We start from the raw sequence: 17,016 nt of genomic DNA on the forward strand, positions 1-17,016 counted from the left end.
AAGATTGGTGGAAACATAATTCAAAAGTAATCCTGAGCTGTGCAATCGAGGTGCTTGGTGAGACATCTGGAAAGATTAGAGAGCAGAAGGAGGGTTGGTGGTGGAATAATGATGTACAAGTGGCAGTGACAGCTAAGAGGAAGGCAAAGCAGAAGTGGGATGAGTCAAGAGTGGAAGAGGACAGAGAGGTGTACAAAGAGAGAAAGCAAGAAGCCAAGAGAGTTGTGGCACAGGCGAAGGCCATGGCATATCAAGATCTGTATGATCAATTAGAAACAAAGGAAGGACAGAGAAAAATTTACCAACTAGCGAAATGTAGAAATAAAGCAGCTAAGGACATCTTACATGTGAGGCAGATCAAAGATGCTGAAGGAAGAGTATTATGGAGGGATGTGGACATAAGAAACAGATGGAAAATATACTTTGAGGGACTTCTGAATGAGGAAAATGCAAGGACTCACAGAGGAGATGGGCAGCCTTCTGAGGGGATGGTGCAGAACATCAGTAGAATGGAAGTGACGGAGGCCATGAAGAGGATGAGGAATGGAAAAGCGGTGGGCCCCGACAGAATTCCAGTGGAGGCATGGAAGGCACTGGGGGAAGAGGGAATTGACCTGCTGTGGGACCTGTTCATGAAAGTTTGCCAACAGGAAAATATACCCGAGGAATGGAGGGAGAGTACTCTTGTTCCCATCTACAAGGGTAAAGGGAATGCACAAGACTGTAAAAATTACAGAGGAATAAAGTTGATGTCCCACACAATGAAGATCCTAGAAAGGGTTCTTGATGGTAGATTGAGGGAGGAGGTGGAGATTGCAAAGGAACAATTTGGCTTCATGACTGGTAGATCAACAACAGATGCTATCTTTGGGTTACGACAGATGATGGAAAAATATCGAGAGAAACAAAGGGAGCTACATCTGGTATTTATTGATCTGGAGAAAGCATACGATAGAGTGCCAAGGCAAGAAGTCTGGAGGTGTCTGAGGGAGAAGAAGGTGCCGGAGAAATATGTCAGGTTGGTGCAGGAAATGTACAGAAATGTGAAGACAAGTGTTCGGACCTGTTTGGGACAGACAGAAAGTTTTCAAGTAACAGTTGGCTTGCATCAAGGGTCAGCATTAAGTCCATTTCTGTTTAATATTGTGATGGAGGTGGTAACAGAGGAGGTGAGAGAAGATGCACCTTGGACAATGCTGTATGCAGATGACATCTTGCTGTGTGTAGATTCAAGAGAAGAAGCGGAAACTAAACTGGAAAGATGGAGAAAAGTACTGGAAGAGAGAGGTATGAAACTGAGCAGAAGTAAGACAGAGTATATGTGTTGCGCAGTGGGCGGTGGCCAGGAGACAGACCTGGAGCTGGAAGGAAATGTCATCAGGAAGGTGAGAGACTTTAGATACTTAGGTTCGACAGTGGAAGAAGATGGAGGAGGTGAGAAGGAAGTGGGATGCAGGATACAAGCAGGTTGGAGGAACTGGAGGGAGATGGCTGGAGTGTTATGTGATAAGAGGGTGCCGATCAATCTGAAAGGCAAAATTTATAGGACAGTAGTGAGGCCAGCTATGACATATGCTATAGAAACTGTGGCCCTGAGGAAAAATAACATTAGCAGGATGGAAGTAGCAGAGATGAGAATGCTTAGGTGGATGTGCGGTGTGACCAGAAAGGATCATCTGAGAAATGACTATGTCAGGGGAACAGTAAAAGTTACGAACTTAGGAGCGAAAATACAGGAGGCAAGGTTGAGATGGTTTGGTCATGTGATGAGGAGAGAGGACGAATATGTGGGAAGAAGGGTCATGCAGATGGATGTGCAAGGAAGGCGGAAGCGTGGGCGGCCAAAGAAGAGATGGAGGGAGCTGGTAGAAGAGGACTTGAAGATGAAGAACTTGGATGTGGTGACAGCCCAAGACAGGAAGGTGTGGAGGAGACTCATAATAAACAGTGACCCCACTTAAGTGGGAGAAGCTGCAGAAGAAAAAGAAGAAGAAGAAGAATGTATATATTACATGTTGTAATATATTAATTATATAAGATAATACGTAGTAACTGAAATCTAGCGATGAATTGGCTCCATATGAAATAACATAAAAATGCATAAATTTATCCTCACAGAAAAGGGGAAAAAATGTTAGAACACGTTGCAAAAGTGAAGCCTCTGTCATGATTGTTTATAATGTAGCAGACGAAAAGTACATATTTATTCAACAAAAAAAAGATAAGAGAGTGTTATTGATTTGTGAAGAAACGAAAGCAGAAAAAAAAAACTTGTTTGAAGAGATAAGTTATCAAGAATTTTCTGATATACCAGATATTTTATGGCTATGTAGTCGTCATAGACTATCTGATAGATTATAAAATGTACTATGAAAGTGAAATGCTTTGAAATGATTTATCGTTCTTGAGAATTGCGACACTAAAGATACTGCTAGGCAATTACCGAACGGCATCTTAGTATTTACACGTGGAATATATACACAGATATATTACATAGACTAAATTAAGAATTTGAAATCACTCATTTCTATGCTGATAATCAATATTATTACTTGATGTGTGACAAAGTTATTCAATTTCGTAATTCATGTATTATCAGTGGTCATTTTGACTTTTTATCTAGGACAAATGAGTCTAAGTGAATTTTTTTTTCATTTAGACTCCATTTAACCCGCCTTAGCCAAAAAGTTGCAAGGAAATGACATTAATTATTGATAAGTTTCATCGATTAACAGCCTTAAGTGCAAAATAAAATTGATCGTATTATAGTTCTGAAGAGAGAATATGGCATAAATTATTTAGCATAATTTTTTTCATTGTTTTCAAATAAAAAAAAAAAAAAACGAAAGTAATTTCTCTGTCACCTCTTGTGATTTTGTAGGTGGCGTCTGTGTAACGTATATGCGCAGAGTCGCAAATTGATGATATTGACTTAACATGCTATGCTATTAACAGCTTTTTTTTTCGGAGTGTTAAAGGGTATTTATTGTTCTATAAAAATTAGCAATCCATTTATTCAACAATAATAATTATTAAGAATAATTTCATTACCTGTTAAAATTGAAAAAATCACATACGTAAATTTTCAGCCTACTATCCAATGTCTGAAATTAAAGCACAGTCTTATAAAAGAATCTCATAAAAATATTAATAAAGAACATTGTGCAATAATATATTCCACCATTCAGTAATTTTATTTCTCGTCACTTATTTTTATTTTTATTTTTCGGAAGAAAGGTTTCCTACTAAATAAATAATTATATCTTATTATGCATATTTAACCAAATTTCACAATCACAATAATTATGAGCATACTTTGATAACTAACGTATTCTGCATTATTTAAAAGCAATTCTGATTTGATTTTTACAAATGTTAATAAAGGCATTAAAAATAATTTTAGTGTAAATTATCTCATTTACATACTAATTCTAAAATACAGTTCTCGTCGAATATGGGTGAAAGAAAGAATAAATAAAATTCATACCTGATATAAAATTCCATTAATTTTATTTATCGGTGAAGTTATAAATTCCATGTGTTGTTCAGAAAAGAAATCTTGTGTAGCTTTTTCGGAGCAATCTACTCCAACTATTCGGTGACCTTCATCATAAAGCCTGAAATTTTAAAAAATATTTCAGATTATTTAAATATAAATAAATGATACATAATTCATTGATTCATATTAATTAGATTTTGGCTAAAATTTTTTGTTTTTAAAATTTAAGTACAAGGCATAGTGAAAAGTTAGAGGTGATTTCTCATGATTAGTTTTATGATTCAATAATAATAATAATAATAATAATAATAATAATAATAATAATAATAATAATAATAATAATAATAATAATAATAATAATAATAATAGCCATGAATAAATAGATAAACAGCGGCTTGTAAAGGATCCATGTTTGGTCTCCACAGCAGGGAAACCACATTATCTAACCCTTACCTCAGTCATGGTACTTTTAAAACGTTTCGTGGATATGATTCACATAACTAATTAAATAAATACATAAATAAAGAATAAAGAACTGAACTTACCACTTCATATCTACATTTTTGCCACAGAGTGGGAAGAATATTTGAAGATTTTTACGTCCATTTATCAGAAGATCCTTATATTTTTCCAGCATTCTAGATTTAAATAAATAATTAAGTATTAATACCATTTAATTAAAGAAGTGTTATTTTGATGTTACTGCTTTATTATTAATAATTTTTGTATTTGTCAGCATAGGCGAATTAAAAAATTTAATTTGTGGCTAAAGTAGGAAGCAAAATGCCGCTGAATGAATTTATGGGAAGGTATTATAGTCTCCTTGGTTGAGATCACTGAAGAATTTCGGTTAATCGGATAAGTTCAAGGATGGGAAAAGATCAAACTGTCTTAACCAAAGACTGATTAAATTAAGCTAGCTTGAAAATGGTATGTATAAAATTCCTTCTACCACAGATGGGATTTAAATCTACAATTTTTTCTTCTCGTTTAGATGATCGAGGTGTGATCTCTTATCGAATGATTTCGCTATAACCTAAACAAGAAGATTTATTTTCCACGAAGAAGAAAAAAAAAGCTTCCTTACAAGTCTCACTCCCCGATAAAACAACTCGGCAGGTTTTTATATATATATATATTTATTTATTTATTTAAGTAAAAAGGTTTTAATATAAAAACACTACTAGTTTTTATGTGATTTATGAGCTTATGCCACCTTTACCACGAGTTGCCTTGGTCTTGCACTACCTGTAGGATCAGCTAGACTTGTATCACTTGCAGGCGCAAACTTGACTTGTTTGTCTGTTTGCATATTTTGGAAATGGAGTAAAACCAGGTTCAAAATTGCTTGGTATTTTTAACATTATTATATCCAAGGTAAAATACTTTCTACATATATATATATATATATAACGTGTACTAATTATTACATGATAGATGCAATCAATCACTTAATGACATTGTAATAGTGTAATAACCCAAACCCTACTTACTGATGCCTGGAATTTATAAACCAAGGAATATCATTATTTTCATAGCACTCTTTCCAGTAATGCAATACACGTTCATCAGCCATCTGTAATGTAAATAAATCAATATCGAATGACGTCATGAAACATAAACTGCAAAATTAATGGTCCAATGAATTAATTACATTTTTATTGCCAAAAGACGGTTTAAGCAAATAATTTAAATCAATAATTGCTATTTAAATATCTAATAAGAGTTCGCATAAAGATTAAAAATAAGCATTCAATTTTTATTTTATGTATTTAATTTTTCTTGATACAGTGCAACAAATGGTTAAACACAACTGCTTTTGTCAGTGCCATTGTTTTTCCGGATTTAATAAAATTATTAGAAATGGTCTCACGTTATTAAGTAAGTATTTCCGTTAGATTTTGTGTGTTTCCCCTCTACCTAGTGACAGCGGAGTAGCAATACTACTCGTAGTTTACTACGAAATTACTGAAAAATAAGGTGGTTGGTTTCCTGTTGCCTTCCTTGTCCGATGGTAATCTATGTCTGTGGATATGTGTTAACGGGGCTGGTTTGCCTGTTTTGAAGGACAAAAAACTCGAATTTTCTGGCGGAAAAGAAACCATTCATCGCATTATGAGAGCGGTTAACTCGCCTTTGATTGAAAAGCCCTGATGAAGGTTCGCGTCACAGACGGAACTCCGATCTTTCCAACAAAACTGATCTATCGAAACGAACTGGGCTACCAGAGGTATTTTAAATAAGGGATACACGAAAAAGGTCGGTAAGTGTAATAATACTTTTTTCTCTAAGTATGATTTAGTATAATCACATTACTCATCAGTATTTCTAAAATATGGCAGCATTTAATTTTGTTTAGGACAAAACTCTATAAAAATATATAAAATAGAACACTAAAAATGACCACTTGTCTTACGATAACACCACCACCAACAATAATAATGAAATGTCTGTATATTAAGGTCCATAAGCAAAGAGGAGCGATACGCGCCCTTGGGTCAGAAACACATGTTCTTGAATTCCATTTGGAAGAACATTTACCTGATTTTTTCCTAGGTAGGTCGATTGGTAGAGCCTCTGCTACTAATGTCTCACGCAAAAAGTTAAGCAAGTTTGAGCGCGGTTAGTAGCTGGAAGGAGTTAAATCGTTCGATGCTGCTGGCACACTCTCCATCGATAAGTCTTTAAACTTCTTGGAGGTGTCACGTAGTTTTTCATCCCACATTCAGGCAAACCTGCCCTAGTACACACACACACACACACACACACACACACACACACACACACACACACACACACACACACACACACACACACACACACACACACACACACACACACACACACACACACACACACACACACACACACACACACACACACAATTAGTGGAGATAGATAGTGCAATATACTTGATAGATAATGGCACTGTTGCTAATGGAGTTTAAGCAGTGCAGACGGTGGGTGCATTAGAGTGGAGTGCTCTCCCGCAATTAGTCCCTGGACTGGCGGTGTCGTAATAATAATAACTAAAGGTGAGTTAGTTGACCTTATTACATCCTTCCTGGCTCAAATTATTATTCAATCTCTGCATTAATGAAATGGGGAAGGATTTGACAAGCGGCATACAGCTATTTGCTGATGATGCAAAGATAGGTAGGGTAATCGGGAATGATGCTAATATTCAGTACTTACCGAATGATTTGAATGGGCTGGAATTATGGACACGAGAAAATGGATGTCAGCAAATGTAAAGGCATGCACTTCGGCGTGATCAGATATCCAATGTGATATTATATTGGCGGAATTATGCTAGAAGAAACTGATCAGATTAGGGATCTTCGAGAGCTAGTATATAGCAAGTTGAATTTCAGGGGGCAGGTAGCAAAGATTGCAAATATAACTCAAAAGATAATCGCAATACTGAAACGAACGTTCACATGTAAAGATAAGGATACCATTTTGCCTCTTTACAAGGCCTTGATAATATCTCACTTGGACTGTTGTGTGCGGGTCTGGTTTCCGTTGTGATTCTGATATATTGGAGAGAGTGCAAAGGAGAGTGCTAAAAATGATATCAGGATTGTGGAATACTGATTATGAAGACAGATTGAGAATTTGTAGACTGCAGACACTAGCAAACAGGAGAAAGAAGGGAGATATGATTGAGACTTACAAACTTCTGAAAGGGTCATACAGAATTTCAGTTGATGGAATCTTTCAATTTATGGAGGGTGGGGAAAGGACGAGAGGACATCCTAGGAAACTGAGAATGAATACCGCTAAGAAGGAGGTCAGATCTAGAATTTTCTCTCATAGGGTGGTGCATGATTTGAACGGATTGCTATTGGATGTTGTGTATGTAAGCAGTGTGAATGAATTTAAGAACAAGTATGATAGCTGGTGCATGTAGTATGTAGCCTCTTTCGATGAGGTCCCTAAACGTCTCTCTAAATAACAACAAATAATAATAATAATAGAAATGGTTAAAAAGCATACAAAAACTGGCACACTTAGCATGGAGATAAGGTTAAATGTCCACTATCCGTTAACACCATTTATGTTGACTTTTTTGATGATTAATGGACAGTTAATCTCTACCATTAGTTATCACCAGTGATGAGCTATAAGGGGCTCGCCCGAACCCTTTGTTACATTTTTCTTAAATCTGCGAGCCGCTTGTTCTTCTTTGCTTACTTTTTTTTATGTTTTCAAAAAAAGAAAAAACCATAATTTTTGAAATATATTAAGCCACAAACTCATATGGTAACCTAACAAAGTGATTTTATTAAATAAAATATTATAATTACTGTTACTACCATTTTACAAATAATAATTCACTTTGGTAATCACATATAAATAAATAGGACTATAAAATAATGCCCCTTGATTGGTACCGTTGATTACACTGGCCAACACAATTTTTGCTGACTTTTATGTGAGACTTGTTTTTTTACTAATTTAGGTGCGCTGATTTCAAATATCAAACCCATTTTTCTCTATCACGTCAGGTTTTTCCTCTATGGCATTTTCTTTTTGCTAATTTGTAAGTTTTTGATAGTTTTAAGGAGGCAGTACTATTGAGAGGATCAAAAAAATCGATTTTTTAATATTATTTTCTGAAAGTATGTACTTTTAAAAATCTGTTCCTAACTTTTTATCAAGAAATTCGAAAAATTCCCGAAGATATAGCCTATTATTCAAAGCAGTGCGCAGATCAGAATCGGAGCGCTCACCGCTCTCGCTTGTTAGTAAACGTCCTTTATAAATTGGCACGGCTATTTCATTGGAATGAGCAATTGGCCGAATTGCTGAGTCGAGATTTGGATACACAATTTTTTTCTTATTCTTCTTATTATAACCAGAAGTCTGAACTAAACAAAAATAGCAATCATCTACGTGATTTTTCGGTTCACGCCAAATCATTGGAATACCAAAAGCTAATTTTTTGGCATTTTCCCTTGCTCCACTTTCGTAAATTTTCTACACATGACTTACACACTTTATTTGGAGCCCATGACTCGTCCTTATCTGCAATTTTTATGTCAAAGTATGCAAAGTACACTTTCTTAACGAAATCAGTGATATTTGTCCTTTGACTGGGAACAGTAAAGCTGCCACAAATGTAGTAGAAGGAATCTACACTATTGACACATTTTCGAGTAGTAGACATGATGTGTTTTCTTCACTGCCGACTAACATGCAATTAACAAGACAAAAAAAAACCAGAGACTTTATAAGCGCTCATCATACTTTCACGATCGGTTAATGATTGACTGATTTCGATCGTTCTTTGTCAGCTATGACGCATATAGCATTCATTTGTTTTAGGCAGTTGTCATCGCCTACTTTTCATCACCTAAATGTATTAGGTCGGTTATCGGCCTCTCTCGCATTCAAAGCGCCAGTACGTACCGTTGCAGGTTCTTACGCATTTATTCGTTTACTAACAAGCGAGCGCGGTGAGCGCTCCGATTCTGATCTGCGCATTGCTTTGAATAATAGGCTATATCTTCGGGAATTTTTCGAATTTCTTGATAAAAAGTTAGGAACAGATTTTTAAAAGCACATACTTTCAGAAAATGATATTAAAAAATCGATTTTTTTGATCCTCTAAATAGTACTGCCTCCTTAAAACTATCAAAAACTTACAAATTAGCAAAAAGAAAATGCCATAGAGGATTAACCTGACGTGATAGAGAAAAATGGGTTTGATATTTGAAATCAGCGCACCGAAATTAGTAAAAAACAAGTATCAGATCATAATCAGCAGAAAAAAATTTTTTTTTTTGTTGGCCAGTGTTATCACTTGAAGTATAAATACAAAAGAGAAATATAACGTACTTCAATATTATTGTGTTTAGATAATACTTATTGTCTGATGCGAGCTCTTTGTTAAAATTTCCATAGCTCACCAACTTATCACTGATAGCTGGCTAAAGCATATCGATGATCCAAAGGTCAGGTAGGACAATATGGCAGACAACTGCTGTCAGCTCGTGGTCCTTAGCCTTATATGTATTATTGTTCTGAAATAATGTGATTTGAGTTTCATGGTGAATTTTCTTGATCTGGGGGGTTAAAATCCAAGTTTCTTGGAGAAACCTTACCCATGCAAAAGTTAAACTAACCTCATAAAGGAACCAGGTGAAAAAAGGCTAAGAAAAAGTTCCTCCAAAGAGTGACTGGAATCGAACCTATAATGGTCTTTCTTCTGGTGGTCTAACATTATGGAAGTAAATGCTATTTTAACAAATAAAAAGGCATTTAAGGTTAATTTTTTATGTGGCTTTCGATAAAAAATGTTTATAAACCTACAGTACCAATGGGCTGATTTTTTTTTTTTATTGATTTCATTTTTTGTATTTTTGTTTGTTTTTACATAGCCCAGAAACCTTGCTCTAGAGCAGCGGTCGGAAACCGTCGGCTCCAGAGCCGCATGCGGCTCTTGGCTAAACAAAGTGCGGCTCCTTTATATTGAATTAGAAGATACATAATTAATACAAACAACTAAATATTGCTTTTTGATATGGCCTGTTCGTTGTGCTAGATACTATGCATGTGACGTGTGTTACGCATGAAATTTGTTACGCATGCCTAAAGTAACTAGCGCCGCGGCAAATTTCAACTAATTGATCAGCTGTCCTGTCAAACACCACGCTTTTTAGATACATACTGATTTTAACTGTCAAAATAAATATTCTGTTAGTTAACTTATTTATTGTGGTACTAAACTCGTGTTTAAGTTAGTGTCAGGTATTCGGAATTTCGGAAATAGCATTTCGAAACACAAAGACTACATTCAGTTTCACCAGTACAGCCACACTGGGCTTGCAGACCATGTTCTGGATACACGCCACAGAATACGTTGGAAGAAAGTCACAATAATACACTGCAGCAAGTTTAAATTTGAAAGACTATTCATAGAATCAGCCTCATCCCTAAAAAACATGCCAAACCTCAACAAATTTGGATGCATGAGACTGCCCCAAATTTGGGAGACGTACATCATGAGAACTTCATCCCAACGGCCAAGAATACCTAATATAGTCCGCTAGGGAGGAACAATCAGGACTTTAGGAAAAGCAGTAGTTTTCTCTCTTCGACCTCGTTTGCTGTTTTAGTGCCTGCGTGCCCTTGTCGTAGTCTTATATTCTCATGAAGATGGCAACGTGACGTTATCGATATATAGGAAGTATATATTAAAGTTTATTTTAATTTATATTCCAGTATACGTTGTGAATTCCTTAAGTTATTTAATAATCATGTGCAGCCAACGTATAAGACTTTCTACAAGAATTAGTGTCAGGTAATGTTATGCGCAAATTAATTCTTATTATGTTACTAAAGTTGAATTTGTGTTTTCACTTTCACGTAAATTTGTGATAATAACCCTCCTAATAAGAGTTCAAGAAAAAGAAAAAGGATTCAATAAAATGTAGATAGAGAAATTTGCATTTATAGAAGTCAATGGAAATCCGCAATGTTCAATTTGCCATCTACGAATTCCAAATAACAAATCAACTAATGTTGAACGACATTTTCGAGGAAAACATTTAGACTTGAGTGAAAAATATCATGAGGGTGATAACAAAAAAAAAAGCTATTGAAGAATTACAAAAGAAAACATTGCTTCAGCAAAGTAATTTGTCAACTTGAACGAAATTTTCGTCGAATACTACTGAAGCAAGTTTTTTGTTATTTATCCCTTGAAATAGCAAAAGCGGGAAAACCTTTTACCAAAGGTGAATTTCTAAAAAATTGCATATGTAATGTCTCTGAAATTCTATTTAAGGATATGAAAAATAAGGACGAGATAGGTAAAAAAAAAAAAATAAAGATTTACCTCTTTCGGTTAGAACTGTCAAGGAACGAATTGTAACAATTTCTGCAGAAGTTTCAAATATGCCAATTATGGATATTAATTCTGCCGATTTTATATCTATTGCAGTTGATGAATCAAATGATATTTCCGATATGGCACGATGCTCGTGATGGTTAAATATATCACATCTTCCGGTATTCGAGAAGAATGTCTTGATCTGCTAACACTTCAAGGACGCACTACAGGTCGAGATATTTCAGAAAACCTTCTAACAAGTTTACAGAATAAAAATATAAATATTAATAATATAGTATGCATAGGGACGATGGCGCGCCTTCTATGATTGCGAAAAATAAAGGGTTTGTTAAATTATTCTCCACTCGTATTCCACGTGGAGTTATTTCATTTCATTGTAATTTGCATCAAGGAGCTTTAGTTGCAAATTCTTTGGGATTATTACCACAACTAAAAAGAGTGATGGATGTTGTTGTTGTGCCAATGATCAATTTATTTGTTGTACCAATGTTCTGCCAATGAAATTGATCATTGACACAACATTGGTACAATATTGGTCCGATTTCAGGCGTTGAATCATAGACTTTTTGACACATTTATAGAGGAACTAGGTAGTCAACATAAAGATTTAGTGACATTTACATCTGTACGATGGTTATCAAGAGGAAAAGCATTAAAACGTGTTTTTCAGTGCTTAAGAGAAGTAATAGTTTTCTTAACCACTATTTTAGTGGTTAAGAAGTATAACGTAAATCATGTGGAACTTCTCAGTAATCCCGAATGGATACAAAATTTTTGTTTTTTGCTTGATATGACAGAACATTTTAATAAGCTAAATTTGAAGTTGCAAGGGAAGGGAAACACAGCCTTACAATTACTAGAGGAAGTCCTTACCTTGAACAGAAACTAAGAGTGTTTTTTGAAGATGTTACTGAAGAAACATTCATATATTTTGAAAATCTAAACAATAATAGATTGAATTTAAATCAAGAAAAAGTTGATTGCAAAATATTCTCTGAAATGATTACTGTAATTTTAGATTCATTTAGAAGCAGATTTCAGGATTTTAAAAAACACCAGGAGATGATGGAATTTATATTACATCCGTTAAATTGATTTTTAAAATGAATAGATATTAAAGCTTTTCCCGGAATATCAACTGCAGAACTACAAATGGAGCTTCTGGAAATTCAGAATAAAAGCATCTGGGTACAAAAACTTCAGGAAATGGTAGCACAAATCGAAGAAAATGAGGAAACTATGGAAGAAATACCACAGGGAATTATATTTAAATGTTGGAATTCTTTCCCAACTAATTATTCAAATACCAGGCGACTTGCTTTTGGGGGTTTGACTCTTTTCGGTTCAACATACAATAGCGAACAATTTCTCTCTTCAATGAATTACATTAAAAATAAGTATAGGAACAAATTGACTGATGAAAGTTTGAAAGCCAAATTATCATTAAAGTGCACGACATACAATTATTATCAGATTTAAGTAAATTGGCTGAGAAGATGCGAAATCATAAGTCTCATTAGTGAATTTTAAATTAAAACAATCAAATATCTATTAAAATGCACAATATTGTATTTTTGTTCGGACTAATTCTTTTTGCAATACAAATTCTGACTTTTTTGCAATATTATACTTCCTTAAACATGTCTTGTGATTAAAAACTTAATCAAACTTAATGTTGTTTTATTTATCGAACATATAAAAAAAATTATATGCAAACATAAAAGTGGTATTTGATATCTGGAAGTACTGAATTAAAAACAAATTTACCTAAGTTTGAACTAACTGCAACTTTGAGTCACCAGGAAAAAATCGAATTGAAGTTGCGGCTCCCAAAATTTTGTTTTAATTAATCTTTTTGGTGGAATGGCTCTTAGGTTCAAAAAGATTCCAGACCCCCTGCTCTAGAGACTGAACATGGAACTTTTCAATCCGTTCAGGTCCCCAATAAGCAGAGCTGTGAAATTCAAGCCCATATGGAATTCAAGCCTGTTGGTGAAGAACAGATAGGGTTTGAACCCACAGCCTATTGGTGGACAAACGAATAAACTAACCTGATAATTCTGGGGAGGGGAAATGATATTAAAAAAAACTCAAGTTCTGTATAATTCGCCACTGAGTTTAAATACGTTCAAAGAAAATGACACACACACACACACACACACACACACACACACACACACACACACACACACACACACACACACACACACACACACACACGCACACACGTCCTTATTTCTTAAACACATATAAAAATTCGAAATAGTTCTCAGTTAAATAAATTATATTCGTCATTTGTTCCAATTTATGCTCCATGTTACGTACAAACAGTTGATTGGTCTATCTGGATTCATGTACAGCAAGTTTTGAAAAAAATTTAAACTTTGAAACTTCCGAAGGAATACTATTATGTAATTAACAGTCTTCACTTGGAATTAAGCTGTTTGTTATTTATAATAATTTTGTACCTTATAAAATGTCCGCGCTGTTAGCCTAGTATCTATGCGCTTCGCAACCATATGTCTGGGGAAGGAGTGTATTTGGTTCTATTCCCGTCGACGACCTGAGGAGCTTAAGGATCTTCCTTAGCCATAGCCAAGTTAGCCAGTCTTGTCTGTGGGGTGTTCACGGGGCAAACCGGTCCCGTGAACATACGCTGCTACACTCAAAAATACATACTTAATCCCTCATCAGGAGGGCTCAACCAGTCTAGAAGGCGGTCTAGGAAAGGGGAGAACCCCACACGAATAAATAAAAATAAACTTTATAAAATAAAAAACTTCTTTGAAAATCATTTACGGAATAAAAAAAAAGTGAGGAGTATTAGAACTCATATTTGCAAAAATGTAGCAGAATTTCTAGCAGCTGGATCAAAATTCATTTACATAAATAAACTATAGGATTCAGGTAAGAACTTATCCATTAATTAATGCTGTTTTTCAAATTTTGAGATCATTCCCCTCCTCTGTCACAAAGTGTCGTATTTGAACACTGACAAAACTACCCAGAGTTTTTCAGATTCTTAAATTCATTTTGTTTCAGACGATTCAGATGAAAAATAAATGGTTATTGGGGAAGGGGAGGAATTAAGCTTGTAAAAGAAATAAAGTTATTATCATTACTACGTGATATCTCCAAAGTCAGGTATTAGATAAGAGTAAAACCCACAAGGATTTCGATAAGTTATCCGAAGGAAGGGAATGAGAACAAATTCACTCACACATCGTTTTAAGTTTTTAAAGTATTGAAAACAAAAGTATGTATCATATTTAGTTATCAAGCTTACCGTTTATGAGGAGAAGTCTAGATCAAGAAAACAAACATATATTATAAAATATATATTACAGTTGACGAACTCAAGCGAACTCTCCCAAAAGTTGAGTTTCCACCTTTTCAAATGCTTAATTTAAGTTACACGTGTGGGATGCTATCTAAGAGAGATTTCTTGCATTGGCTTTTTCCAGAAACTAATTTAAAAGCAGTACATTTATAGACAATATATGACCTTGAAGAATATCTCTTCAAGGCGATAGAGCTATCATCAACTGATAACTAATCAGTATAGTAATAAAAATGTCCACCGTAAAAGAACCAAAAAGTTATCTAAGTTTTAAAGCTGCTATTTTGTTGACATTATTTTGAATAAGTGACCTTATTATTCCTATTATGTTCTTGCCATTTCAAAGGAGAGTTTACATTCTCAATAATTAAAACAATATCAGCTAAGTAGTCGCTTTTAAAGCACACTTCCCCATCTCGGAGCTTCCGTAGCTCAATCGACACAGACATGGCCCTTTAACTAGAAATTTAAATCTCATCTAAGGTAGAGTACGGAAATTCTCACATCAAATTGCAGTCTTTCTGAGAGATGATAACCGTTGGTAATTTAATTTTATGAATGGTAGTTTTGTTATAACCATTGAAGTTATTTTCATTGAATTTAATTCATCTAACAGAAGAGATTCGGAAGAACAGATTGCACGAGCTCCGTATGCAAGACATTTGATAATATCTGTTTTCTATGAAAGGAATTTCCATACCCTTATTTAAAGGAACATCTGAACAAATAGCGTGGATTATGAGCAAGTAAGTCTAAGCACTACCTTCAAATTAGCTCGGAAGCTCTGGGGACAAATTACCATCTCACTCTCTCAAGGGTTGTGCATCAAATGCTTTATGTCCGCTTTGCTACTTTGGAGAGACTGACTGTTCTGCTAGGATTAGAAGACAAGAACATCAGAATCACATTTAAGTTTTAGAGTCTAGGAAGTCTGGCTTTGCTTTCCATGCTACTGACACTAGACGCATTTCTCTGGAACTAAACCAAGATTATTCATTGCAAGAGATTTAAAATCGATCTTCTGTTCCTTGAAATCTTACAATGTCGTCTGAATCTTAACTGATTTGATTGTATGCAAATCTCAAAGTTCTGAGAAGTGATTACCATGAAATTGTTTTTTTTTTGAAATACCGATTAGTTTATTTAATTTTTAGTTAGAGAAATTATCCAATTTGTTCCTTTAAAACTCTGATGGTACATTTTCCTCGACTTGATGGTAACCGAGACAGCATCTAGTAAGCAAATGGCAGAGGTGACGTTTTGATGCAGTTAAGCGATCTCTTTTCTGCCTAACGATATTCAGGCAGCATTAGAATTTTGAGAAAAAGTATAATACAACAAGAAGATATTATTATTAGCTGTAATAATAATAATAATAAGAATAATAAGAATAATAAATTATTATTGTTGTTGTTTGAAAATTTTCTCTTGCAGTCAAAGACTCTTCGAGAGAAAAGTTTTTTCATGTCAAATATAACTAAATGAAATATAACAACAGAATCTCATCATGGAAGGTGTACCTGCTGTAAAATATGTGTCATAATGGATGCTACGTTTTATGTAGCAGTTCAAGCAATGATCGTAAATATGAATACGACTTGACCGTCTTCAGTTCAGTTCTCATACCTTCCAGTTCTTGTATTGGCCTCCTCATTTTTTTCCTCTCCTCCTCCCAATGATTGTAGCATACATATGTATATCCAGAAAACAATGGCATTCCAGCCTGACTCGATATTTCAGATCTTCAACGTAGAATTAGTAGCAATCAGTACTGAAAAGGATGGTGACCGATGCAATTCTTTGTTTCGGCAACGCCAGTAGAACAAAAATGCCTCTTTCACGTTGCAAACACATAGTGACTAAGGTTGTTGCTTATCTTAACTGATCATTACTGAAAGTAAAGAGCGTTCGAACTCCGGATGAATCCATATTACTAATACTTGCTGTGAGGTACAAGCAACCAGTGAATGGAGACTATTCAAATAATTTCAGGGCACCTAGTTTGATATGTTGTGTATAACAAAAAATTTCAAACTGTACTGAATAATATTACTACATGTGGATGACTCAGGTGGCATAGAACAAGGTGCCGATGCTTGACTATCTCCACAGGATTCTCACTCCATAAGGTGCATCTGAGTATCAAAAGATCCAAGTGGTAGGAATGAGTATCCGATTGGAGATCAGTTAACGTAAGACATTTGGATAAACTATGATAACCTCCATCCATCCATCACTGGTTCTAACAGGCACTTAAGCATCCACGATCTTCCAACTACTCTTGGACTTCACAACCATAAGCTCAAGGATAAAGTG

At 34.8% G+C, this 17,016-nt stretch overlaps 1 protein-coding gene across 1 annotated transcript in view; it reads right to left on the bottom strand.

The window, feature by feature from the left end:
- LOC150098711 (putative thiopurine S-methyltransferase) overlaps positions 1–14,803 on the bottom strand; it is a 41,596-nt gene extending 26,793 nt beyond the window's left edge. Inside the window, exons 1-5 of the mRNA XM_090405217.1 lie at positions 14,647–14,803; positions 4,993–5,075; positions 4,045–4,137; positions 3,488–3,617; positions 3,052–3,104 (exon numbers count right to left, since the gene is read on the bottom strand). Coding sequence (XP_090261343.1) covers positions 3,052–3,104; positions 3,488–3,617; positions 4,045–4,137; positions 4,993–5,075 — 359 coding nt within the window. The 5' untranslated portion in view covers positions 14,647–14,803. The remainder of the gene's footprint in view (positions 1–3,051; positions 3,105–3,487; positions 3,618–4,044; positions 4,138–4,992; positions 5,076–14,646) is intronic.
- Between the last annotated feature and the right edge of the window lie 2,213 nt (positions 14,804–17,016).

Source organism: Typopeltis vanoorti, chromosome 15 (assembly GCF_054136105.1).
Source record: "Typopeltis vanoorti isolate ZY-2024b chromosome 15, IOZ_Tvanoo_1.0, whole genome shotgun sequence".
In the NCBI taxonomy this organism is placed as follows: Eukaryota; Metazoa; Arthropoda; class Arachnida; order Uropygi; family Thelyphonidae; genus Typopeltis; species Typopeltis vanoorti.